The 25758-nt window shown below is 42.9% G+C and overlaps 1 protein-coding gene across 6 annotated transcripts in view; it reads right to left on the bottom strand.

The window, feature by feature from the left end:
- Nucleotides 1–1261: 1261 nt before the first annotated feature.
- The window catches only part of fgfr2 (fibroblast growth factor receptor 2), a 37729-nt gene continuing 13232 nt past the window's right edge, over nucleotides 1262–25758 (bottom strand). For 3 of the 6 annotated variants that reach the window (XM_075475763.1, XM_075475755.1, XM_075475727.1), the window contains 14 exons: nucleotides 24651–24820; nucleotides 22970–23093; nucleotides 19020–19210; nucleotides 17778–17922; nucleotides 15925–16125; nucleotides 14855–14993; nucleotides 12647–12768; nucleotides 11654–11764; nucleotides 10152–10342; nucleotides 9317–9439; nucleotides 8184–8254; nucleotides 4710–4847; nucleotides 4325–4430; nucleotides 1262–2964 (listed from right to left, as the gene is read on the bottom strand). In XM_075475763.1, the coding sequence (XP_075331878.1) occupies nucleotides 2800–2964; nucleotides 4325–4430; nucleotides 4710–4847; nucleotides 8184–8254; nucleotides 9317–9439; nucleotides 10152–10342; nucleotides 11654–11764; nucleotides 12647–12768; nucleotides 14855–14993; nucleotides 15925–16125; nucleotides 17778–17922; nucleotides 19020–19210; nucleotides 22970–23093; nucleotides 24651–24820 (1997 nt within the window). In that variant the 3' untranslated portion in view covers nucleotides 1262–2799. Of the gene's footprint in view, nucleotides 2965–4324; nucleotides 4431–4709; nucleotides 4848–8183; nucleotides 8255–9316; nucleotides 9440–10151; nucleotides 10343–11653; nucleotides 11765–12646; nucleotides 12769–14854; nucleotides 14995–15924; nucleotides 16126–17777; nucleotides 17923–18574; nucleotides 18714–19019; nucleotides 19211–22969; nucleotides 23094–24650; nucleotides 24821–25758 lie in introns of all 6 variants that reach the window. The other 3 variants (XM_075475733.1, XM_075475747.1, XM_075475739.1) reach the window with 3 other exon arrangements.

Below are 25758 nucleotides of genomic sequence, written 5' to 3' on the forward strand. Positions count from 1 at the left end.
GTCTTTGTGACAGGTTTCTTGTAGCAAAGTGCTTTAAGATACAATTTTAAATTGGTTCTTTGATAAGTTGTCTGTTTTGTGTAGATACAATGCTGGTTCATCCCTTGAATTCGGTGCCATTTTTATGCTTGAATGATTCATTGGTCAGTGTTAAGTGACTTGACAAGTACATTAATCTGAAAAGCCTCGACTGAAAATGAGCACAATTGCAGCCAAAGTCCAAAGAAAAACTTTGAAACAGCTGCAGAAAGCCTGAAGAACTATTGCTTAAGACCAAAAATGTCAAAAGATTACAAGAAAGTCTAGCTGCTTGGAAGCAAAATATACAAAAAAATCAGTTGTGGCTCAAGACTTCAAGCTCAGTACTTTATATCTATTAGCTGTACCCATTTTATCCTGTTCGGGTTTGTGGGGGCTTGGAACCTTGCAGCTTTCACCAGTTTAGAAGCAGAGTACACTCTGGACAGGCTTTTATTACAAAAACCCTCAATCGGGAAATGTTTACAATATATGACATACTTATGTGAATTATGTGCTCTGCCTAATGCCATGGCTTTTTGGGGTCTGCCACCGGTGTAATGTGGCGCGAGGTCGATAAGCAACTACAAAGTACAACCACATTCATGGCCGCAGCAATCAATCACTCGCGCTAAAAGATCTGCTATGATTAACTTACATCAAATCAGGTAAATCAGCTATTCGCTCTGTTGAATTAAGTCTGTTCTGATAAGAGGAAAAAGGGAAATCAATCAGCTAATCAGAGCATCTATTAGATGGCTAACAAAGCCTCTTTGGCTGATCAAAGTTGGACAGAATGAGACACAGAGCTGTGCTATCATGACAATTACGAGCTCCCTTTTCATTAACAAAATTGCTTTGACTACGAGCAAATAGTCTAATCTGATCAGGTTTCCTCTGTATTTGTGCTGAGCTCGACAGTTTTGCATCTGAGCATGTGAAGGTTTTTATATAAGATTACCCCACGTCTGTCTAAACCACAGAAAAACGTCATTTGGTCACTTAGAGCGCTCCTGCGGAGTTTGTCTAAACTGACATCCGATATTGTGGAAAATCCCCCGAGCACACCAGTGGCAAAAACCAAACCTTCTATCCCCACATCAGATAGAAAAGCAAAAGAAAAAACAACCCAGAGAAATAAGCAGTTAATTGATAACACATTCTTCTATCGTAGGAAAACAAAACATATTGCGTTGACTTTGCGAACTGTACAACCAATAAAGGCAAGAGATTTGTGTAGGAATGTATTTCATCAACTTTTATTTTTCACATATGGCATTATCACCTGCAAAACAACATCGTCATGTTGGTCCAGTAGAAAAAAAAAACAAAAACACTTGAATGATTTAATACTTTGTTTTTCAGATTTCAACTCTGTCATGTTGAGTCTATATTTTGAGTCTATGTTTAGTCTAAATGAAGATGCGGATTGCTAGTTAGGAATTTCCAAATTCTTATGTCTTTCAGTTATACATAAATATCCAGAAAGAATCATTTCCTAAGGCATAGCTAAGAAAGACTGGATAAAAATGGCATTAACATCTACATATGAAAGGGATTAGATGACTATAAAATGTACAGTTGTTGTTTTTTTTTACTTTAACTTAATATTCACATTCATATATAAAACTTACAAAATCTTGATCTCTCAAACCCGCTAAAAATGTTGTTTTTTTTCCCCTCTTACTGCTGAAAGATCATTTTAAATTACCGTACATTTAATGGATTATTTTTGTATTATGCGCATCATTAATGTCATCGTTTTCACCATATTGTTTTTATTCTTTTCGACTCATTTCAAAATACGTAAGTCAATAAATTAACATGTTACGTCAGTCCCTGAAAGCCAATACTCAACTGTGTTACTGAAAGAGAGTAAGGAAAGTGTTTGTGTGTATCAGAGTGTGCATCCATGTCTGCATGTGTGAATCTGTGTAATAGGAAATATAGGACACAAAATCCGTTAGCATACCTGCCTCCAACTGAAAGCAGGGTGGGGGTGGGGGATTATTTCCAAGTCCATACAAAAAATAATTCATTGTAAATATATATAATATATTTTTATACATATTTGAATATATTTACAAATATACCCAGCACTATACATTATACTGTGTATTCTTTCTCCAGAATAATTGGGGAGGTTTATCAATAGAACTGAAAAAGAAATGCACCAATATTACAAAATGAACAAGAGAGAACTTCTTATATTTGCTCTCCTCCTATTACTGTTTTTGTTAGTCGACGCTCTGTCAGTCCGTTTCCTATTTCTCTTCCTTTTGTAGTCCCCCTTTTTTTTCGTTGTCCTTTTTTTTTTGTTTAAAGTTCACGTCAGTCCATACATTCTTCCAGGAGCCAAACAACAGTCTTGGAATGCCAGCCTCTGCAACTGGATCGCCAAACAAGTAATATCGTTGAACCTCTGGGCACAAAGATGAGAACCAAAATGAAAAATCTATGTGTTTATGAAAGAGAGGAAGAGGAGGCGGAGGACGAAGAACATCCCCTGGGAATGTCATTTCATTCAGTCAGTAGAAAATAGATTCTGTAGGGTCCCTGTCCTCTCTTTTAAGACCTCACGTGAGCATGTTGTGTGTGTTCTGTGGGTGCACGGCAGAATGAGTGTGTGACAGCAGCGCTGCCATTAGATCAGTCCCGTCTGGGTCCGTTAGTCCACTGGGATCCAGACAGAGGGGGGGCTGGGGTGATTCCAGAAAAGGTGTCTGTGCTACGTGCATTTGGGAAAGTTGAGGTTGGGCAGCGAGGGGGTGGGCAACGGTCTCATCTTTTGACATTCCCGTTAATGTGCTGGTACTTGGGGAGGCAGGGCTCGTCAGGTAAGGGGTCGTGAGAAAACACAGAGTCGTCACCAGAGGAGCAGGAGCTACGAGTGTCAGGGAAGCTGGGGGAATACTGCTCTGTCGGAGCACACAGGTCCAGATACTCCTGTAGACGCAAATAGAGGAAAAAGAGGGTTGGGTTAGAACATTTCAACTCGGACAAAATGGGAGCATGTTGGGAAAGAAGTGAGAGCTGAAAAGACGGAGCAAACTGATGAAAATTCAGAGCTGAAACCCAGTCAACAAGAAAAGGGACTTTCTAGAGAAGAGTGAGAGGGGTGGAGGGGAGAGTATCACCTTTATTATGATATTTATCTAAACCATACCAAATCACCCTGGGAGGATTTAGGAAATGGAACAAAAAAAAAAAATCTTAAACTGGATACTGTATGAAAATATTTGCAGGAATAATAGGTAATAAATTGAATTTTGGACTGCCGGCTGATCCAGCAGAGCTGACCTACTTGCACCGCAGAATGGTTGGGATTTTGAGCAATAGAAGATCCTTTTAGGGAACCAGGGCAGATATGCCAGCCTTTACAGCATATTTTCACATAAATTCAGTCAAAACAGATCCGATATCTGACACCAAAAAGCCTGAAATAAACACTAAAAGATGGTTTGGAAAAAAAATTAAGGAGCTGGCAGACCACAACAAACCGCCATAAGGAAGATGAAAACCTCAAGAAATCCTGTTATGAATTTTTGACTCAGACCAGTGTTGTGAAGTTGTTTGTGTCTGCACCCTTTTTTTCTCCCCTTTCCTCGACTTTCATGGCTGGTACTGAGGCTAGTTGTGAGGAGGAAGAGTTCTTGGGGTTTTGTAGAAAATGAGCACTGGTTTCCATTTTCCCAGCTGAACACGAAAAGGCTCGTATTACTAAAGATCTCCACATCTGCCAGCGGTTTGGGGTACGGGGAAAGGAGGGGGGAGAGAGAGGCAAGAAGAAGCTGCTTTATTACATTTCAAAAGTTCAAACTCAAAATTGGGCTGTTTTGGCATAAATTCATGAAATTTCAGCTGAGGAGCAGATGAGTTTTGACAGCTTTCCATCGACGGCCTCTTTTCAGGTCAGCGCGCGGATATCACACGAGACAGAGAGGGGGAAAAAAACGCTGGCCCTTTTGGGGAGTGAGGCATGGATGTGATGCTTGGGCAACTTCACTGAGCCGCAGTGGCTGTGCTGAGCCTGGATCAGATCATCCAGTCATTTGTCAGTCACCGTTTACACCTTATATCAACAATAAAGCTCCATAAACTTTTTGCGACATTCATCTGGACCCTGCATGCTCTTGCAAAAGTGCTATTTTGTTTGTATGTAGCAAATTTTTCTGTTTTTTTGTAATAAAATAGGATATCATATGAGGCATGAATTCTGCCCACCCAAAAGGAAGGAACTTATGCTAATGATCCAGAGTGGTGGGTGCAGAGTGGTGTGAAAAATGAATAACAGAGCTGCACTCACTTCGTTGGTGTTCAGGGTGAGGATTCGATCCAGATCCTCTACTAGCTGCTTGAAGGTGGGTCTCTGTGATGAGATGGCATGCCAGCAGTCTTTCATCATCATGTACCTGAGTGAGAGAAAATGAGAGTTTACTCAGACAGGGTGGAGAGTGGAGAGAATTTTCTGGACTTTTTCTTGGCAGCATGGCAGAGCTGCACCATTGTCCACTGACAGCAGACAGTCACAGCTGTGCAGAGGCCTAACAGAGTGGGCACAGAGCCCCGAAGACATGGATCTGATTGAGACTGGGCTGTGAAGGAGTCTTTGCGTGAGAGAAAACATGCACTTGTCAGCTGTGTTGGGAAAAAAAATGTCAATTTTTGCAGGATAAGAAGGCTAAACTTACAGCTCGTTGGTGCAGTTGCCAGGCTTGTCCATGCGATGGCCCTCTTTTAGCAACTTGAAGAGCTCTTCAACTGGAATGCCAGGGTAGGGTGAACCCCCTAGGGTGAAGATCTCCCACATCAGCACCCCAAATGACCAGCTGTGGGGGGGCATATTTACATTAATTATGTAGTTACAAGAGTGGCAAAAAAGTGAGATTCATCTGTCCATTTTTGTCAATTGACGATGGGTTTGAAAAATTCCAGCAGTGTAACATCAGTGGTGTCAATGCCCACTTTCTGCCATCCAGTGACTTGTCGTGCACAGCCGCTGCCAGTGCCTCTCTGGCCCTGCTCTCAATAAAGGCCTTTGTGCCTCCCTGGCTGTTTTACACAGACTGGCGTTGTCCGAACACACCACACCAAAGCAAACACTGGACCACCCACAGCAGACAAATGAGACACAAACAACAAAACACGTAGAGATGAAGATGGTCACTATTAATTCTTAACTGCAGAGATTTAAAGCAACAACACGTTTATATAAGCAATAAAGATTGTCTCAAATGATCATTCTTGGTCCATGCACACAAAAAAGCTGTAGCATTTCGGGCGGACACATTTACAAACACAAAGCACGCGCACTCTTTCAGGCAGCCACAAGCCACATTAGTGGTCCAACTAGACAAGTATGCAAACCCATGAGGGTTGGGCATTTATCAGTTCTTCCATCTGTTTACACAACCAGCCAGCCAGGTTTGTCCTCTCCTCTATCACTGTGTTGTATCTCTGCACTTGTTTGACACACTCATCTCTCCTTTCTGTGTCACTTTGTAACCATCTCTCAGCACTTGTCAATCTGTCGGGCTGTACAACTTCGTGTCCACCTGCAGCCAGCCGTGACTTACAAAATAAACACCCAAACTGCCATGCTCATGGGTCTCTTGAACTGACTTGGCAGTCTGCTTTCACAAAGAGCCCGTACGTACATCAGCCAACTTCATACTTACTGGGACCATATTTAAACAAATCAATAAATAGATCTAATTTTATTCAACTCTCGCAGTTATGACGTGCGTTCTTTTTTTGGTTAGGTTTATGACGCCCAACTGAATACAACATGGATATGAATTCCAAAAAATGTTTTTAGTGTCTTCGCTAACCATCTTCATTGTATCTAGAAACCATCAACAAAATCAAAACTAAATGCCATCAACACGCAATAATAGTTTGGATAGAGCCATACTTAGCATTGCGTTACCATACTTTTTCCTTACATTTTTTAAACACTTGGGAACTGAAGATATGTTGCTGTGTTTCAGAGAAATCTATGTCCTTTCTTGATAAATTCAGGATTTCAGCTGCTCAACAGTCTATGGTTATCTGATTCTCCTCCTAACAATGTTCCATACATTTTCAGTAGGAGACAGATCTAGATTGATGGTAGGCCAGTCCAGCACACACACTATGTGTCTATCAAGCCAAGCTATTTTAAGATATGCAGAAGGAGATCAGGTATTGTCCTACTGCAATAACCATTTACTTCCTAGAAAAAAACGTCACGTTGGATGTATCTGTGCAGGGTTAAATTAAGACTCCTTCTCGTAATATAGTTTCAGGTTACATTTTTGGATACACCAACGGACTCTGTTGAGTACCAATGGTCTTCCAACGTACTCCCAACCCCATGTGGCTATAAAGATCACAATGGCACGATGGATTCTCCTGCAGGGCTGAGGGCTTGAAGGTCACACACATCCTTGGCTTTTATGTACTGAGATCCAGACTCCTTGAATTGTTTAACACTATCATACATTGTAGATCTTCAAACACCAAATTGTGATTTTGAACTTAAGAAATGTTTTCTTTTGAGCTGGTCAATCATTCTCTGATCAGGTTTGTCACAAAATGGTGAGCTACAACCTATGATGCTTGGAAAGACTCAGCTTTTGTGGTGGATCCTCCTTTTATACCAAATCCTGACACCCTTGCCTGCCTCTCTCCAAACTGTTTTTAAGCATGTTACTGGTATCAAACCCTAAAATCAGTTTGTTTTCTAAATACAATGAGGTTGATCAGTGAACTTTTTTGGAAATTAGGTTTGTGCATAAATGAATGACCCTGATAAAATTATGAAGACATCAAACACATCTAAAGCCCAAGTCTGGCCATAATATGGTCTCTCTGAACCTGCGCTACAACACTTTACTTACACCTACACCAACCAGAGCTGAGCCCTCTGGGCCCATTTGTCAAAACAGCAATAGGAGACATTCATTGGAATTCATGTATTCATTTAATCTGATGTCATGTATAGATTGCCTGGTGATGTTTGAGCATAAGCCCCAGTCCACCTCCCCCAAGTTCATACGCAACACAATAAAGCCAATTACTAAAAGTGAGTGATGAATTGCAATTAGCAGTGAGCTGATACAGGAACACAGCAGCCACTTCAAGCTTGCACCCCCAAACTGCCCCCCCCCATGTGCTCTCCAACATTATTGATTGATGCTGTGCTGTGAAACATGAAGGACATCATGTGTACAGTACATTACGAATATTATTTATGTGCACAAACAATTGGACAGAGACATGGACAGAAAAGAGATTTTTTTTTTTTTTTTCTTTTTAGTTTAGTGAGATCATTTTGTGTGCTACTGGTGTACGACTCAAATAAACATACAAAACCTTCTTTCTTGAGGGTCAGCATTCAAAGCATTTATCTAATTGCCACATACACTTTCAGCCGCCAATGTCTGGAGCAGAAACTTCAAACGGCGCTGTCAGAATGCATAAGACTCAAACACCGAAAACAGTGGGACGCTCTCCCTTTGTTCTGTTTTTAGAATGACTACTCTTGATCTTAAAAAAAAAAAAAAAAGCGGGGGGGGGGGGCACAGAGACAGGTCAACAATTCACATACCAGATGAATGAAAATAAGAATGCAGGGATGAAAGGGGGGTTATTTTGATCATGGAACTGCTCCAAAATGATGAGCAGCATGTTCAAAGTGTTGCTGAATGAGCAGAGGAGAGTGAAGAGGGGGTTAAAGAGAGGGTGGATGAAGGCCTGCACTGGAGCGCCATAGCATTGTTGCATACAGACATGTGTGGAGGCCCAAAAAGGTGGGGAGACTTCCGAGCCGAGCCGGAGAAGCGAAGGGGTGAATCAGAGGAGGGGGTGATGGTGGGCTATGGGCTCCTTCCAGGCCCTTTGAAGCCGGTCAGATTAGTAACACGGCATTGGCTCCAAGTCTAGCGTGAAATCCTCACTTTTGCCACAGACTGGCCAGCGCTATCCCCCTATAGCCAGTTATCCCCAACCCCACCCTCATCCAAAGCGGCACCAAAAAACTTCCCCTCACTGAAAAACAACCTCACCAGTCTGACTGCACAAACATGAACAGGCAGTGATAGTGCCTCTTACTCGTTTCACTGATGTATGTAAATCAATCTCTTTTAGTAGTGGGATACAGAAACACTCTGTAAAGTACTTACACATCACTCTGGTGTGTGTAGACCCGGTCGAAGAGGGCCTCTGGAGCCATCCATTTTACCGGGAGACGACCCTGAGGACACACACAGATGAGGGGTTAACTCAAATTTACCCAAAAAACACCAATAAACTCATCATTTCCAGCCACATCAGCAAATTCAAATTCATTCACCACAACATCACTTCAATACTCCCAAAAAAACAAAAAATGTGAAATGAGCTTCACCTTGGGAATAAGGTGCTAGAGAAGTGTTATCTGGGAGGAGGATTTCCCAGAGGACCATTTACATTATCAAAGCAACGGAGCAGATAAACAGGGTCATAGATAGATGAGAGAGTTTATCTGTAGGAACCATTACAGAGCAGGCTGAGAAGCTAAGCACATTTGACAAGGTCAATGTGTGTGTGGTAGTTTAATAGCCAGAGCAACCTCATGAGACACTGAGTTATTAAGAGAAGGAATACCTAAGGGCATAGTGGCGCTGTTGTAAATACTAAAAGACTAATGCTTCATAAATAGATTTAGATGACAGACTTTCGATCATGATAGTAAGATGTTTATTCATCAATACAAACAGAGGTCACTGTAAATTGTTCTGTTAGTCACAATAAAATAAACAAAAATGATTGACAGTGATCATAACAGTAGCTGCTGTCCCGGTCCTAATCCTCACTACCATCATCAACTGTGAATATTGTTGTTGTTGTCCTCGGCTAGTTCTCAGCATGATCGTGCAAGAGATGAAAAGGCAATCATGCATATTAAATGAGGATGCGCAGGCACTGCTGCTCTGTGGTGGGAAATAAGAACACCACTGGGCCCCGATGGAGATGTCAATTATGTTTAGGCCGCTCCCCTCTCCCCCTCGTCTTCCTCTCTCTCCCTGCCTGTCTTTCGAGCTAATTGAATAAGTGTTGATGCAACTAAAAGAACAAGAGACTGAGGGGGTAAACAAGGCAGAGGCTCCAGAAGCACTACATTCACAGGATACATGGGAACCTGCAGCTTCTGCCAAGATACCAGCAGAGGGAAAGAGCGAAGCCAAAAGAATGAGACAGGGGCTAATCTCTCTCTGAAACTTGCTAAAATACTCAACTTTCTAATATTGGCGAGTTATTCATGTTGAAGACTTACATTGGTCGTCTTTTTATAGTAGTCGATGTTGTGGACGTCCCTGGCCAGCCCAAAGTCAGCGATCTTCATGACGTTGCTCTCAGTAACCAGAACGTTCCTGGCCGCCAGGTCTCTGTGTATACACTGGGATGGAGAGAGTGGGAAAAAAAACACAATGAGAGAAGTCGGGGAAGAATGGGAATGTCACACACAGAGTGGAAAAAGCAAAGGGAGGAGCAGGATAAGACAGTTCTTTAAATGAACTCCGAGACAGGTGTACTCCTAATTTGGAAAGGTGTTAAAATATTTGCTGCGTGTGTAATCTCGGTAATCTCCGCCATAGGGGTAGCATTTGACTGAATAACATGACGCCACACTGGCTACACCAGTATGAGCGTGTCTGGATAAGTAAGGATTCCTCACATAGTTTAGCCATATATATGGCTGGTTGGTTGTGCATCAGAGAGCATGTGCTGGCAAAAACATATGTATGCTCTCCAGCATGTGTGTGCTTGTGGGACAGTATGATTTGTCACATTCCAACAGTGAGAGGGACCGTGAGGCTGCGTTTGGCTAACATGATTGTACCCCACCATTGTGAAAACTTCACAATTCTTCCACACAGAGGGGCTTTTGTGGTAAAATGAGAGACAATGCAGGGACAGGGCAGGGGGTCCGAGTAGTGTTTTCAGGAGACAATGTTCCCACAGTGACGCACAAACAAGCTTCCTACGTAAAACCTTCCTGAATACATTCGTTAAACCCTCTGAGTACTGGCACAGAACTGTGTAGACAGCAGGTGGGAGATTGGTGTGAGAGTGACATTTTTTTGTGTTTGCATGTGTCCTCTTCTTACCTTCTGTGACGCCAGATACTCCATGCCCCGTGCCACCTGATAAGTGCAGGAGACCAGGTCTTTGAAAGTGAGCTGTTCGTCTGAGACACGGGCGATGTCGTAGGAGTATTCCATGCCGGGCGGCCGGCGGGCTCTGAGGTACTCCCTTAGGTTACCTTTCGAGGCATACTCTACTATTACATAGAGAGGCCCTGCACAGGTGATAAGACTTGAATTAATGGTTGAACTTATTCATGAAAGATTCCCTTTGATAGAAAATGAACAAACTTTCTTTGAATTTTTCCCACCATCATGGTGGCTGAGTGGCTTTGAGAAAAAACAGACTCAGCTCACATCATATTAAATTCCAGATTAAATTTTCCATGTAACATAAAAATGGCTTCTAGTTACTTCCAAAAAGAAAGAACATCTTGTCTCATCCTGCCTGTCTGATGTGGTCTGATCACTCATGTTTTGAATTTGTTGAAACATGCAGCACACCATCAAATATAAAAGTTCCCAAGACTGATCAAGCTGCCTCTCTAAAAAGCACCATACAGTCATGTGAAGAAGAAAGTACACCCTCCTTTAGTCATGTGGTTCTTAACGTTCTTAATTTAAACAAATATGAGGTGAACAACAGACAGAATATTACAGTGTGTCCTCATAATTTAACAACTAAGCCAAAATGCAGAATCGGTGAGTCAAAAACTAAGTACACCACATAAATTACAAAAAAGTTCACCACATAATTCAACAGCTTGTAGAACAACCTCATCAGCAAAATTATCATCTGTATGACATTATCAGCCTCCCATATCATTGTGGAGGAAATTTGGTCCATCCCACAGCTTTAGTTCATTGAGGTTTGCAGGCTTGTGTTTATGCAGAGCTCTATTCATTTGCCACCACAGCATTTCAGTCAGGTTGAGGTCTGGACTTGGACTGGACCATTGCAACACCTCAATTCTTTTCTTTTTCAGCCATTCTATTATTATTTACTGCTGTGCTTCAGATAATTGTACTGTTGCATGACTCAATTTTGTTCAAGTTGGCGGACACTGGTCTAATGGTCTATCAGCAACAATTGCTTCTCTAAAATCACTGCTGCAGTGTAAACACAGACCTAAATGCTCCAGAACAGCAAACTGACAAAACTTCTGCTTTTATAGAGGCATTCGCATTTGTTAATGATCAATTAATCAATTAATTTGATTAACAGCACCCGGCTTGTACTTAACTTCTTAATTCCTATTGAAGCAGTAAATGTGACCTCAGATTTTTCACACACTGCTTCGGCATTTTGATTTAGTTTTTCTTCAATAAATAACACGTGTTGCTGCTCATCTAATGTTTTATTCAACTAAAATTAAGAACTGCTAAGGAAAGATTTTTTTTAAATAATTTCCTGGAATGTAATAGTTTAGAATGGATGGTGTACTTTCCATTTCACATGACTGTATATAAAGAAAAAGTGTTTATCACTTTAAAAAGAATTCTGAATTCTCTCCCGTACAACTCACCATCCTGTGTGCAGGCTCCCAAAAGGTTAATGATGTTCTTATGTTTGCCAATCATCTTCATCATTTCCATCTCTGACACCAGGTCAGACAGGTCTTTCTCGGTGGCATCATCTGACAACAAAAAGAAGTTACAATGAAGGTTGTCTGGAAAAAGGTCATGAAAACAAACAGATCCCTGATCCATGTCCCACCTTAACCTTTTGACTCCAGACTACAGGGTCGCCCAGTTAAACAACACCTTGTTTTGTAGGTGCTTCTGATTAAGTGAGGCTGAGAGAAAATTAGGCTAAAGTTACATCAATGAGGGAAGCTTCTCACACTGACTACAGAGGAAACCTTTCAGTGCCAGGGAGAGGGAGACGGAATTGAAAATGTTCCATCTGGATTCATTATCTTCTGCACAGTCTCTTTTTGTCCTGGACCTGCTCGAGCTAGTAGAAGTTAAGTAATATACTGAGATGATCAAAATGGCATTGCTTGCATTCCTCTGAGTCATTACCGTATCTGGAGTCATCATAAGGAGCATACGGCTGTTGTTGTCATGAGGTCTGCAGACCTGCTGCTGTACCTGATCTGACTGTGCACTGCAATCCCAAACCAATCCACCACCTCCCCCTCCTACGTCTTTCATTAATCACAGCAGCACAGCTAAGGTGACTTGCCTCTTTGTGTGGGTGCTGACTGAGCTTTAGCCAGCTGCTGCTCTGGGGTCAGGTATGTGACCGCCCCTAACCCTTACCTACCCAACCTGTCTTCCTCAAGCCGTCACTCAGCAACCACCAATAACGAATAATAACGACAGCCCCGGGCTCCACCTCGCACCTCTGCTGAACCCTCACAGCAGCATAAATCTCCTACAACACATTCTCAGCTTCCCCATAAGACACAATGAAACAGTGTACATCTTACCCCAGTGGTTGGATTTTAAACACAAGTCAAACATTTAACAACACAACCCCAATGTGAGTGTGCAGCAACAAGGGAGCCACTTACCTTTCAGCATTTTGACTGCAACAGTAACGGCCTCCTTGGGTTTGTCCTTATCAATGCCCAGGGCCTCTGCCATTACCACTTGGCCGAAACAACCTTCACCTAGAGGTTTGCCCAGGGTCAACCTGCAGACACCAGACAGCAAACACAAAGGAAGAAATTGAAAAAAAAAAAAAAAGAAAAAACAGCAGGAAGCTGAATAGAGGCTGAAACACAAACTGAAACCTGTCCACCTGATCAGACTGTTGCATCCATAATCCCGCCGTGCAAAAAAACAACAACAAAAAAAAGCAGGTCAGATGGAGTGTGAGAGCAAGAGACTTCATGGAACCAGGCACAGAGCCAATTTCTCAGCCTCACCCTAATTTTTTTCTGACAGCATCCCTCTTACTCTTTCAAACAGATTGCATCTGTTTGAGTGCTTTATTGGCTCGGTGACTGCAACCTGTGCCAGGGCAGTAGGTAAGAAGGCAGACATGGCAACAATAATCACTTGATAAAGCCAGGGAGAGCCACTCATTTCTAAATTGTTTACCCTGTCTTGGCATGTTCCAATATACACTCTTTACAAGTCATTACTCAGAGCTTAGCTTAGCCTGACACATTACCCTGTGACAGATGGGATCCTGGCTTAAAATCCCATCCTGGCCATAAAAGTGGACCCTGACTGTAATACCAGTTGGAAATGTATAATCTAATTGTAAGGCTTGTCAAAATAACTGGTGTTCAACATCTCACAACTCTTACTTGTATTCTTTCACAACTATTCAGAGCTGCAACACTCATCTGGTACCCCTGAACAAGCAATGTACCCTGGCACTTTTTCATTTGATTGACTTGTGTTGGTCCCACCCCTAAGGGTAAGTGTCTGGGCTATGTAAACATTCACACTACCCAACGCAAAGCCGAGGGCCTGAGGCCGGCGCCCTGCCGTAGTAACACAATCCCCTATCTGTCCACACACACTCAATGGCAACCATTCTGTCCATCCAGCCACACATAATCATTGTTATTTTTTCTCCATGCAAACCGCAAACGTTAGCATTCCTCAACGTTCTGCAATCCCAACATGATCCCTCAGGCTCTGGGATGACAGGCGGAGAATAAAGACCCAAACAGGGAGGCACACAAAGATTTATTCAGCCTAGACAAAACATTTCCCTTTGTTAGTTCATCAATTAAAATCATAAATTTCACCAAAGTACCATCCAGCATGCAAACACAGCCGAGCATTACATCAGAAATGCTTTATTACTAATGAACGATGGTAAGATTTATGATCCCAACTCTTTTTACAGCCATTCTAACAAAAGACAGGCTTTTCGTGTTTACAGTTTGAGATTTTCCCCTTTTTCTTTCAAAACTCGAGGCCTCGGTTGCATATTAAACTACTCTAACCTTTGCCGTCCTGTTAAATCCACCCTAAAGCTTATCACTGGCCACTGTAACCGTGACTAACCGAAACCTTGGCTGTGCTAATTCTTTTGGTATGATGCCGAGCAAACACTCCTCGCCCAAACACGCAGATGAAAGCCATGAGTGCTAGCCGCTAATTAGCACAGCTTTTCTCCCTACCAACAGAAGCATGTGTGAGGGACTGCGAGTGAGTGAGAGTGTGAAGGGTTACAGTGGCAGTTGTAAGAATGAGGTAAGGAGGGGAGGGAGCCAAGTTCACCAACACATGAATCAGTACCTTTTATCTCAGCCACCACAACCATTACTCGCTTGTTAGTCATTACTGACTGCACTCTTCAAATAGAACAATAGTTATCAAACCATTTAGCAGCGGAGATACAATCAGAGGGATATTATTTGTATAGTAGTGCTGGTATTAGCAGCTATTGAAATGCACCCTGTTAGCCAAAGATAGTTGGACTGGGATTGAGGGTGCTAAAAGCTGTCATGCATACCATCAAACAGGTACCATATGCAGGCTCTGAGTCCTGAGTGTGTTATTATGAGTACCCCCTTTTAGATAAAGGCAGATAGCAGATCAGTGTGTTTTAGTCAATTTATGCAGGAGCTGACTCAGATTTACATAAAGAGGTATTTTGCATTTTGAAAAATGGTAAAACTTGTAATTAAGAACACAACATTAGGATGCATTAGTATGGCAACATAACACCGGTGAACAGCTGACAATGGAAGAAAGGGCGTTGGATGCCACAGGACATGGTAGCAACTGAGCACAAGAAAACACTCGGCCCTCACCTGTCCCGGGCAAACTCCCACCGTGGGTCTTCGGGAAGGTCGTACTCAGGGATTGGCTCATCGTGTGCAGAGCTCCGCCGTGTTGTGATTCGTACCAGAGGGGTATTAGAGTTCATGGAAGAGCTTGAATCTGCCGACACCTAAAGGAAAAAGAAGATTGGCTGATCACCGGAGTCTGGGTTCATCGACCAGTTAAAGCTCCAAGGCATCACTAGAGGAGTCAGCGTGTGTATGTGGGATTAACTGGGATACTCTTTGAAATTAAAAAATACTGCTTTGTCTTGCACATAAATCTGAGAAGAATATGCTTAATACCAGTTTGTGTTTTAACATTAGCGCATACTGTATCTCGAGGGCCAGAGATTATATTTCATCTATTATTAAAAAGTGAGCAACAACAGTAATTTTGATGAATCCGTGTTAATCGCTGGGCTTCGGTGCTGCCCCCAGGGCTCATCTCTACCCGCCCTGCCCTCACCTTACCTTGACACAGGAATCAGTCTCTCCACAGAATGTAATCCAACACTTTCTGTACCTTTTTTGGTTTCCCTTGAGGGAAAAGCATGTCTCACATACAGGAGAAAAAAACCTCGAGCTGCAGTTTTAGGCAGCAGTGCTAACTTACACAAAAATGCCCACCCTCTAAATGGGGCTAGAGGTACATCCTTTAAAACACCACAGCAGCATGCACTGAGGTGTGTGGAATTATCTTGTATATAGAATCCAAGTAATTATTGTTTTTACAGATATATCAACTGTGTTATTATATCTTTCTTCATCACTCAAGATGAGACACATCAGTGTCTTGTTTTATGTATTTGAAGTTGTCTGAATTTATGTCAAACACATATTTGGTAACTTGAGTCAATTATGGAGTATCTCTGGGATCAACTATCAGCCACGGTCCCATTGGTACCCAAGAATTGAGCATTTTAGATGCTTTTATAAAACAAGATTTATTTCTTATTTTAAAGCCCCTATTGTCAGTTATTGTATTTCTTTAGCATGTGTGAATAGAATGTTTGCTCCTCCAGGGGTGTTAGATGCCATTAGAACTCTTTATCTACTTTCTGTTACCTGGCGGCGCAGAGGAATCTGTTTGGTCAGTTTGTGGACCGCCGGCTGGCCACCAAAGTCGGGCTTCTTTGCAGTGTTCTTCATACGGCACACCACCACGATGCCAACCATGCAGGCAATGAGGAAGACGCCTGCACAGTATATTGCGATCTCTACATAGTCTGGGGAGAGGGGCCCTGGGGATTTCTCATGGTCTGGGGAAAATGAGGGGACAGCAGTGAGATGGAGGTCAGGAGAAGAAGAAGACTCTAACTCACATGGTTTCTATTTGAACAGACACGCGTGGTTATCAGACAGGCAAACGCAGAGATGAGTCATGCATACATGTAATCACAATCGGAAGGCAAACTAAACAGAAGTCATTTTGTATCTCTCTTATTCCTCAGAAAAAACAGACACACCTGCTTTTTCAGGCATGTACTGGGCTTAACAATCAAAACAGATATTAAATCGTGATTCAGCCAGTACAGCCTGGCCTACGTATGTCTGCTACTTTGAGCTAATTACATGTGAGTAGAAGTACAAGCGCACACTCACAAACTGTGGAACAATACGAGCTTCACTTCAGATAGCTGCCAAGGGAGAGCTGAGTCCTTTGTGGTTGTATAAAACCTGAACTTCCTGTCTAGGAATGACCTAAGTTTGTGCTTGTTATAGTTCCATAATGCATAGCCCTCCAGACCACAAAAAAAAAGGTCTTGTGCAGCACAGCCAACCATACAGCCCACCAGCCAGCAGGAGGTGAAGCTGCATGTCAAAACCTTTCTCCAGTCTGCCTCGAATCTGCTGGTCCAAAAATCACAGCGCACACACAGAAGTCACAGCCTTAAAGGCGCCAACAGTGCAGATAGAGCAGATCAAGGATAATGAATATTGACTATTTCTCTGAGAAAATGGCTTTCTGAGCATTATTCTTCATTATTTACAAAACAAAATTACTGCTAAAACATTAAAGGTGGTTTGATACCAGTTGTCTTTTGAGGTCTGCAAACTGTCAACTACTCTCTTCAGTCTCATTAAATGCCAAGTTTAACACCCTAGTTTGGACTTAAAACTCAGGAGAATTGCTTGTTTAACCTGGAATAAACTTGTGTAGACGCTGACACTAAGTTTTATGTATTTGATCCTTTGTTACGCGTAATTACAGGCTAGACATACAGCAACAGACAAAAAAGGGATTAACTAAGTTCACAAATTTCACATTCATGTGCATGAGTCATTTGCTGTGTAGAAGGGGAGAGGTTTGGCCCTGATAATTGAGAAAGTCAAGCCAACTTGAAGCAAGTATTGAGCTTTACCTTTCGACCTTTATTTCAATAAGAAGAAATAAGGGTTCTAAAAGAGGCCAATTATCAGAGCCAGAAAAGGGGATGGAAAAAACATGTATTTTCATTGACATGCAGACTCAGAGCCAAAATGTGGCACTGAAAGAGTTTCCCAAAGGAGAAGGAGAGAGGAAAAAGGCAGATAAGAGAAAGCAGAAGACAAATCCTCATCTTTTCTTTGGAGTCTGACGACATTCGAGCTGCTCTTGGAGCTCCATTTCCATCTGGAGTTATAATAAGTTGTCTGTAAACTATCGCATTATCTTCTCTGAGCTTTCAACAGCTTGCCATTCCACATAATATTATAGAATATATGCTCCCTGCTCTTGCATTACATGATCTTGGATGTTGAGCACGTTGGCTCATTGTGGTAATCTTATATCTGAGCTCCAAGGGACTGGGACTCCAAGGTGAGGACTTGCCTTCTAAAAGAGGTCACTGAAATCACATAATCCAACCATTTTGGACAAAGATCAGAGGGGGAAAAGGGAAAAGTGAGGACAGTATTTGAGTTTATATACCTGGAAGCACCGTCAAAGTAGCAGTTTGATAGGAGATCCCAATAGAATTACCCGCCAAGCACGTATACTCCCCAGCATCCTCAAATGTTACATTGGGCAAGTAGAGAACTTCTATCTCCTTATCTGTGGTGTTAACACCTGCGGTCTGGGAGAGGAAGAAGGAGAAGAGGAAGAGGGAAGAAAGCGCAAAAAAAGGAAATTGAGGTTTGAAGATAACAGCAGAAAAGGAGTAGAGCAAAGATGGGAGAGAAAAAGAGAAAGAAAATGAGACCCAAAACACCAGTAAAGAGAAATTAGAAGATCTGGAAAGTGTCCATCGTTGAGGTCCCACCTTCAAATGATGTTGGGAATTGGGAGAGGGGGGAGACAATGACAGAGCCCAATATGCCACCAAAACATGAGAAAATAAAACAAATACACCAAAATAAAAATCCTAAAAGGTGCCCATCACCCAGAGACCCTGCTAACAGAAACCAGTCTAATCCACAAATTGAACTGAATACATGCACAGAAAGCATGGAGAGCACTGCGACACCACACACTTTCTTGACGCAGCTTGCAAGTCAGAAAGAGGTGTACAAATGTAAGATAAGCTGTGAGTCATCATCCAAACAGTGCTTCCATGGCGGCACCAATCCCGGCATTCGGGTGGGAGCAGCTGAAAGACAAGGGTGTAACATTCAGGGAGAGAAAATATCCATTAGCCCCAGGAACACCGAGACCACCAGCAGGACCACCACAGAACAGCAGGGAAACCACAGGAAGGGAGGGAAGGTGGGTCAGGTCTCAAGGGTTACCTGGGATGACAGTCAGCCAGCCTGACTGGCTGGCGTGGCCTATATAATTGGAGACATTACAGATATACTCTCCAGCATCGTCCTCTGTCACGTTGGTGAGGGTAAGCGTCTCCACATCTGAGCTGTTAATTCCTGAACGCTGCAATCCACACACACATATACTTAGGAACATCACACAAATGAGAAGAAATAACCAGGCAGATGTGCATCATGACAACATCATGACTTAAAGAAACTGTATGTGGGTCTGCGGGAGAAATGACAGAGCAGGAATCATCGCCAAGAGCCAGCAAGGCAAAGACCTGTCATTTCATTTGGGAGGGACTATTATTGATTTGTTATGTAACTTTAAAATTTTAATGGAAAAACTTGCAATCACTATCAAAACACCAAGGATAAAAAAAAAAGATGAAAGGGTGTGTCTTTAATCAGGAGAGTTACATACCTTTAACACTTTGACGTAGGGGTGTCCGTCTGGGCCTAACCGACTGCCATTCTGAGTGATGTGTTTCAGCCACTGGATATGGGGTTGGGCATCACTGTAGACCTTACAGACGAAGCTGGCGTCCTCTCCAACGTGTACAGAGGTGTTGGCTGGGAGACCGGCCTGGAGAATGGGCCGGTGAGGGGATCGTTCTGTTAAGAGAACGATGTTAATTCAATGCTAATCTGAAAAAAAAACATGTAATACACATTTAGGAATTATATGGTCAAACTTGCTTTGGTTGAACTATGCTAATCTCAAAAAGTGAAACACCTTCATAGCACCCTGGCGTCTGGCTATCTGAATTATTTCTAAAGAAAACATTTTGCTTATGTATCCACACAGGGGACGATCTGTGGAACAATTCCCTCTTTCAAAGACAGCACAGCATTTACAACCACACTGAGGAGCCCGCCAGTCCCCACACTCCAACCACCCGCTGCCACCAAAAACCCACAAACACACACACAAAATGGCGGCCATCAGGGGAAGTGCGGGTGCCTTTCCAAAAACGGTAGGGGGTTGGTCATGAGGGATGGTGGGAGGTTGAGGCTTTGTGATAAAGGGTACAGGCTGGGAGCAGGAGAAATAATTAGCTAAATGAATGAGGAGAGAAAAAAGGGCCATGTCAGTCTGTCTGTCTTCCTCTTCCATCTTTCTGAAATCTATCAGATGATATGAGCACAGCCCATCATTCCTCTCTCCTAGTCACCCTCCTCCTTCCAGCACATTCCGAGGGTTTGCCTTGTTTTTTTGACTGTCTTTATTGGCCCCCTTTTTTTCACAAGCTCTCTCACCCTCTCAAACTTTCCCAAACAGAAACGGGTAACAGACTTAAATCTAACAGCCATGTAGTGTTCTCTAACTCTAGAACCTACAAAACAGCTGATGTTACCTGGAGCATTTCTAGCTGCGTTGCTGACAACTGGGTGTGTGGTGTGAGAGAGCTGGCCACATGAGGAAACAGTTTGTGGAGCAGAGACAAAATACGCAAGAGCAGCCTTAAATGAGAAAAAAAGAAATATGCAATTATTTGTATTTCTCATGGCAGAAAATACATCCCTTTAAGTGGCCATTACTCATCTGTGGTTTAAGATAGTGTGCCAGCTTGTATAATCAGATGTTAATGTAATGCCTTTTGAAGTGACTCAATCGTGTGCTTGTTTTGCTATGTTTGTGGGGGACACACTTCGGGTCAGGATAACAGTTTAGGGGTTAAAGAAGGCAAAATGCTACTCAAAAGCACCTAAAAACCCCAGCAGACCAAGATAATCAAACATAGCAGAAACTTAATGATAGAAACATGGGAAGGATGATAGCAAAAGGAATACTAATTGAGGGGGAAAAAAGAAATCCCTACTATGGCTTCCATAAGTATAGACTCATTAGAGCATTAGGTTATATTTAGCTGTGACCAATATGTGGAGTTTGGTTTCAAAACTGTTGAATCCAATAAAGAAATAAATCAGTGACAGACATCTGATCCTTTCAGTGCCATGTAACCCCACTGAGTGGCTGAAAGAGGTGTGAGGAGACAGACCAGAGGAATTTTATGGTGAGCCATGCAAGAGTGGTGTACCCTGAGCAACCTGGAGTCCAGAGTTGGTAAGGGAAAGAAGTAGCACAGGATGGTTTGTGTCTTCCCACAGAATGCTGCACAGCCACATAGTCACAGAAAAAGCTGGGATCTATTCTAGCTCCTCATTTGTCCCCCTCGCCATGTGTGTCAGCTAGTAGATGTCTGACCGCGGCCCCTTTCTCCAGACGCCAGTTTGAAGCAGTAAAGCCTGGCTCCTTTTGTTTTTTAATAGCTGATCCTGCAGGTCATTTGTGCAAAAAAAAAACTGATAAGAAAAGCCTTTTTGGTCTATGTTTCCCCTCCTTTTCCGTTTCTCTTCCCTCCTTGTCCACCCCACTATAATGGAGCAAAATGAAGCAAGAGGTTGCAGGGGGCAGTGGCTACAGAGCCAGACATAGAGGGGGTTTACTGCTCTGCAATAAAACAGAACAAAAACAGAAATATGCAGTCTGAAGGAGAGCTTTAGCTAACTCCACAGTAAGGCAGAGCAGGGGGCCTTGGTTGGGGAGTGTGTGCGCGCATGTGGTGGCCTTCATGTGTTTTCGCACTCACACACACACATATATATATATATATATATATATATAGGTATATTAACCAATCCAGATCTAATATAATGGATATAATACTCAATGACTATGGAGACATTGATCAAAGCAGTGAAGGTGTGTAATTACATCAGGACTGCTAAAGCACAATGGTAACAGGAATAACTTAACAAAATGGCACAGACTGCAGACGCTGGGATTGATGAGTCAGACTGCCGCAGCTTCAAGTCTGCTCCGGTTATCTGTGGTTTATTGACCAGGCTTTAAACGAATGACGGCATCAGATAAACTTTGATGTGTGCTGATGGCTTATAAAGTGGGTCAAGTGAGGCCAAAAGAGAGCGGGTCCGCATTCAATTAAGAGGAAAGATGGTGTATGCTCACATGCACACACACACACACTCACACATACACACTGATCTACTATCTTTATCCAACTACCCTTGTTGTCCCCGCTGTCTATCGATTTTGCAAACTGAGCAGAAAAACACTCTTTGCTTTCTGCGCTCCAAAGGTCAGAAAGAGGGGTTGACTGAGTTGGGTCTGAACTCATTGTGATAGCGCTGAGGCCAGCACTTGTGTGCTCAGTGAGTGACGGAGAATGATCGTCCTCAGCCCAGTTAAGACCTCGTCATACCTGAGCCAACCTTAACATGCCAGCTAAACTGAACCTACTACTCTTTGTAGTACCAAACCATACAGGTTGGTAACATGCTATTCAATGAGGTTGTGATTGCATTTTGGTAAGTGTACACCCCCTTAACCATTCCAGGTTAATTCACTTTGAATGTTTATCTATGGCATACCCAAAGTAAACTGAGACCTGAACGAGAACCATGTGTAATAAATGCTTTTGGGCTGTTCTGAAAGCTAAATTAGCCGGAATCAAGAGACCACCGCTCAATGTCTTACCTAGTCCTCGTCTGCATTTGATAACAATAGCACCAATATTGTTACCTGACTCCCGCCCTCTGGTATTCGCATACCATCTGGGACGAGCCCACAACCGACATGATTTCAAATGGGGCTATTTTTTCTAAAACTCGTGCATGTGATTGGATGAAGAATCTGTCCGTCATCTTGACTGACACGCCACTGCAGCCACTCCCAATGACTCAACCCGTGACGTAGCTCAGAGCTTACCTGCCTCCCGCCCTCTGGAGCATGAATGGGCGGCCATAACGCGCCCATTCATCCAAAGTCCCACCCAGCGATTAATGATTGGCTCTGATTATTTTCTAATCGGACGAAACACCAATGACTCCCAGGCTCCTCAGATGGTTGTGTGAGGAAAGGGAACGCCCCCGCGTGTAGTTGGTGAACGCAGCCAGATGACGTGAGTCAGGCTACCAATATTGTAGTATAATTTGTCATTTGATGATCCTTTGATTATGCTTTAAATATACATTTGCTTGAGCCTGCTCAAAAAAAAGAAGAAAAAAGAAAATGTAAAGCTACCAAGCAATGCGTAAAGCATAAAACTGCGTTGGCTGAAACTGTCACATCCTACAGCTATATAACCTGATCAAATGGTCCTTCGAGTAAATTAGAATGTATCGAGTGAATGACATATTATAAAATAAACTAATTAAAACTACATGGAAACTGCTGACATTTTCATCTTTAGCTTCTTTGCGCTTGGCAGCTGCATCCAGAGTACACCTGGGCAATCAAACAGCACACACACACACACACACACACACAGCATCCTCACTGTGAGAACCTTTTCCTCCCTCCACAGGTGTACTCTGAGTATGAGTGTGTGTTTCGTTGACAGTACTGACCGACTACATCCAGGGTGTAGGTGTGGTTGATGGATCCAAACTCATTATCCACCAAACAGGTGTAGTTGCCCTTATCCGACGGCACCACGCTCTCCATGATCAAGGTCCAGTGCTGGGTACGCAGCTGGGTCCGAGACAGAGAGCTATTAGTTTGACATTAGAAGACATAAAAGAGCTAGTGCTCCAAAAAGAGGGATGAAAGAATAAGAGTTACAGAGGGGATTTGGTGGTAGGTGTAAAAGATAATGTTGGAAAACAATATGGAAGCTGTTGACATGCTGATTCACTGGAATGGGTCTGCGAAATTTTGCTTTTGCTGCTCTTTTTTTATGATGATTACATACATTAGTTTCCAGTTGTTCAGAAAAAAACAAGAAAATATCGCTCACAAAGTTCCTCATACTTGAGAACTCTTTATACTGCTGTCAGTCACTACCATTGTATGTGGAAAACCCCACCCTTGTACTCTAAGCTCAAACACGCAGTAATTCATAATTATTTGAAGAGGCAGTTTCACCTGTGAATCTACAGGTGTGAACCTACAATAGAGTTTCCATCTGCAGGCTGAAGGGACACTATAGCTGTTGCTTGTTCAGGCCTACATTTCACACAATGGGGAGGTTAGTTCACAGGGCTGGGCTCGGGTACAGCTTTTGTCCATTTGTTGTCAAAAAGAGAGAAATGAGCTGCCCGCGGAGTGTCTGACAGGCTGACTGTGTCATTTCCGTGGCTGTTTTCTGTCTTAGGTGTAATGAGCTCGCTGGAAGCTAAAGGGAAGCAACATTAGCAGCTATATCAACAGATTCTGCTGCTAAACTTTCCTGGCAGGGAGACGCTTTTCCTCATAAACCATCAGTTATTAACCATGGGAGTCAGACTCGTTCAGCATCACTGGCTCTTTTCATAAATTAATTTCGTAACTGTCAGTTGAAACTGTTATTCCAGTCTGTCAGTACATGTCTTGGATATACAGTCAAGTGGATCTGCAACAGTTGTATCCATTTTCATTCAAAAAGAGCATTTAAACACGGCAATTGTTTCACCTTTCTATGGCATGAAAAAGTGTGTTTTTTATAACAAACTCATCATTAATCTAGTCCAAATTACAAATGTTAGGGTGTTGATTTACAGGTTGACTTTTCGGGTACTGCAAACTAAGAGTTAGCACCCCAAACAATGCATTAAGATTAACAATTAAACAGCTCTAAAAAAGCTCAACAACTAGTCTCCAAGCAAAGCTGGTGGGACCTGTTCTCCCTGATTGAGTTATCCTAACATTCTGAACTCATTGTAACCCTGACACTGACTACTTTCTCTAAACGTTACTGTCTGAGGGCATTTAACCCTTAAGTCTTGGGCTTACATTTCTAATTGATGGGGGCAAAGAACCATTTCAGGTTACAGTGAGAAGTTCTGCAAAGTATCCCAGCGAGAAGAGGTGCACGGATGAGCAATTCCAATTTCACACCAGAAACCCTCTCTCCTCTCTGCTTACGTCCCTCCAGTGAAGGGTGGAAAAGGGGTGAAAGGACAGCAAGAGAATAAAAGTGGGAGGAGGCAGGACCCCCCCCCCCTTGTAAATAAAAAAGTGTTGCACAGAAAGTAGTAAAAAGCAAAAGGAGGCATTGAGTTGAGTTGACATTTGTAATAAAAAAGTTTGATATATCACTGTTTATCCTACCTTATATCCTCCCATGCGGTCCTCTTGGCGGAAAGGCCTGCCATTTTTCAGCCAGTGCAGACTGGGCTTTGGGTAGCCTCCTGCAGCACAGCGGAACTTCACTGTGTTGGCAGCTGGCACCGCATGCAGCTTCTTCTCCATCTTTGCTGATGAGGTCCAATACGGAGCACCTACAACCAGATAACAGGTGGTGTTCAGTCAATTCCAGTTTGGCTGCAGGGTCCTGGACAGGCTAATTCTGATATACACAGAAGAAGAACCAAACTTGAACTGTTCTTAACACTCCCAGAGACCCCCCGCCCCCCAACCCTGTCTGACCAACCGTCTGCTAAACCTGACCGCATAGAGCTCACAGCTGAACACAAACACACGCTTTTCCTGTGAGCTCTACAGGGTGCTGCAGAGGGGGAAAGAACATCAGCTCTAAAGGGAGAATGTGCCTGGGCGTTGCCAAGAGGGTAACCAGACCATCACATTCAATTTCATCTCATTCCACTTAGCAGCTTTTTTCCCTCCCTCCACTTCCTCCAATTACCACAGCTACCCTGTTAATCTGCCTGTCATTCGGCTAGATATGGATGACATGGACAGGGATGCTTATCAACCCTGGAAAATCATTATGTGCCGTCAGGGGAGAAGATGAATGTCAGATTTAAGTGAAGAATTTCAGAGTTTTCAATACACACGTTTGTCTGGATTTTTATCAAATGCAAACAGCCACACACTCTCCCAAGAACTAAAAAAAACGTTGCCTTCCTAATGTTTTGTGCATTCCCCGACTCCTTGTTTTCTCCCAACTTCTGTCCCTCAGTCAGCTGGATTTCCCTCTGAACAACCTCAACCCTCCCTTTCTCCCTGCACCTGGGAGCATGATTGCCTAAGCAGATGGGACTCAGAGGGGAAGAGAAACTCAAAGTCAAACAACAACCCAAACCGTCCTCCACATCATTACTTCCTCTTCGTATGGCAGGGCTACAAGGAACAGAGGGAATATCCACAGATAACACCACTACTGACTCAACTACTGAAGTATAACCCCCAAACATAATTTCACTCCCCAAGAGAATATCTGCTTCAAGTCTCCCACTCCCCACTCTCCTTCCTGCCC

This window comes from Odontesthes bonariensis, chromosome 2 (genome assembly GCF_027942865.1).
Source record: "Odontesthes bonariensis isolate fOdoBon6 chromosome 2, fOdoBon6.hap1, whole genome shotgun sequence".
In the NCBI taxonomy this organism is placed as follows: Eukaryota; Metazoa; Chordata; class Actinopteri; order Atheriniformes; family Atherinopsidae; genus Odontesthes; species Odontesthes bonariensis.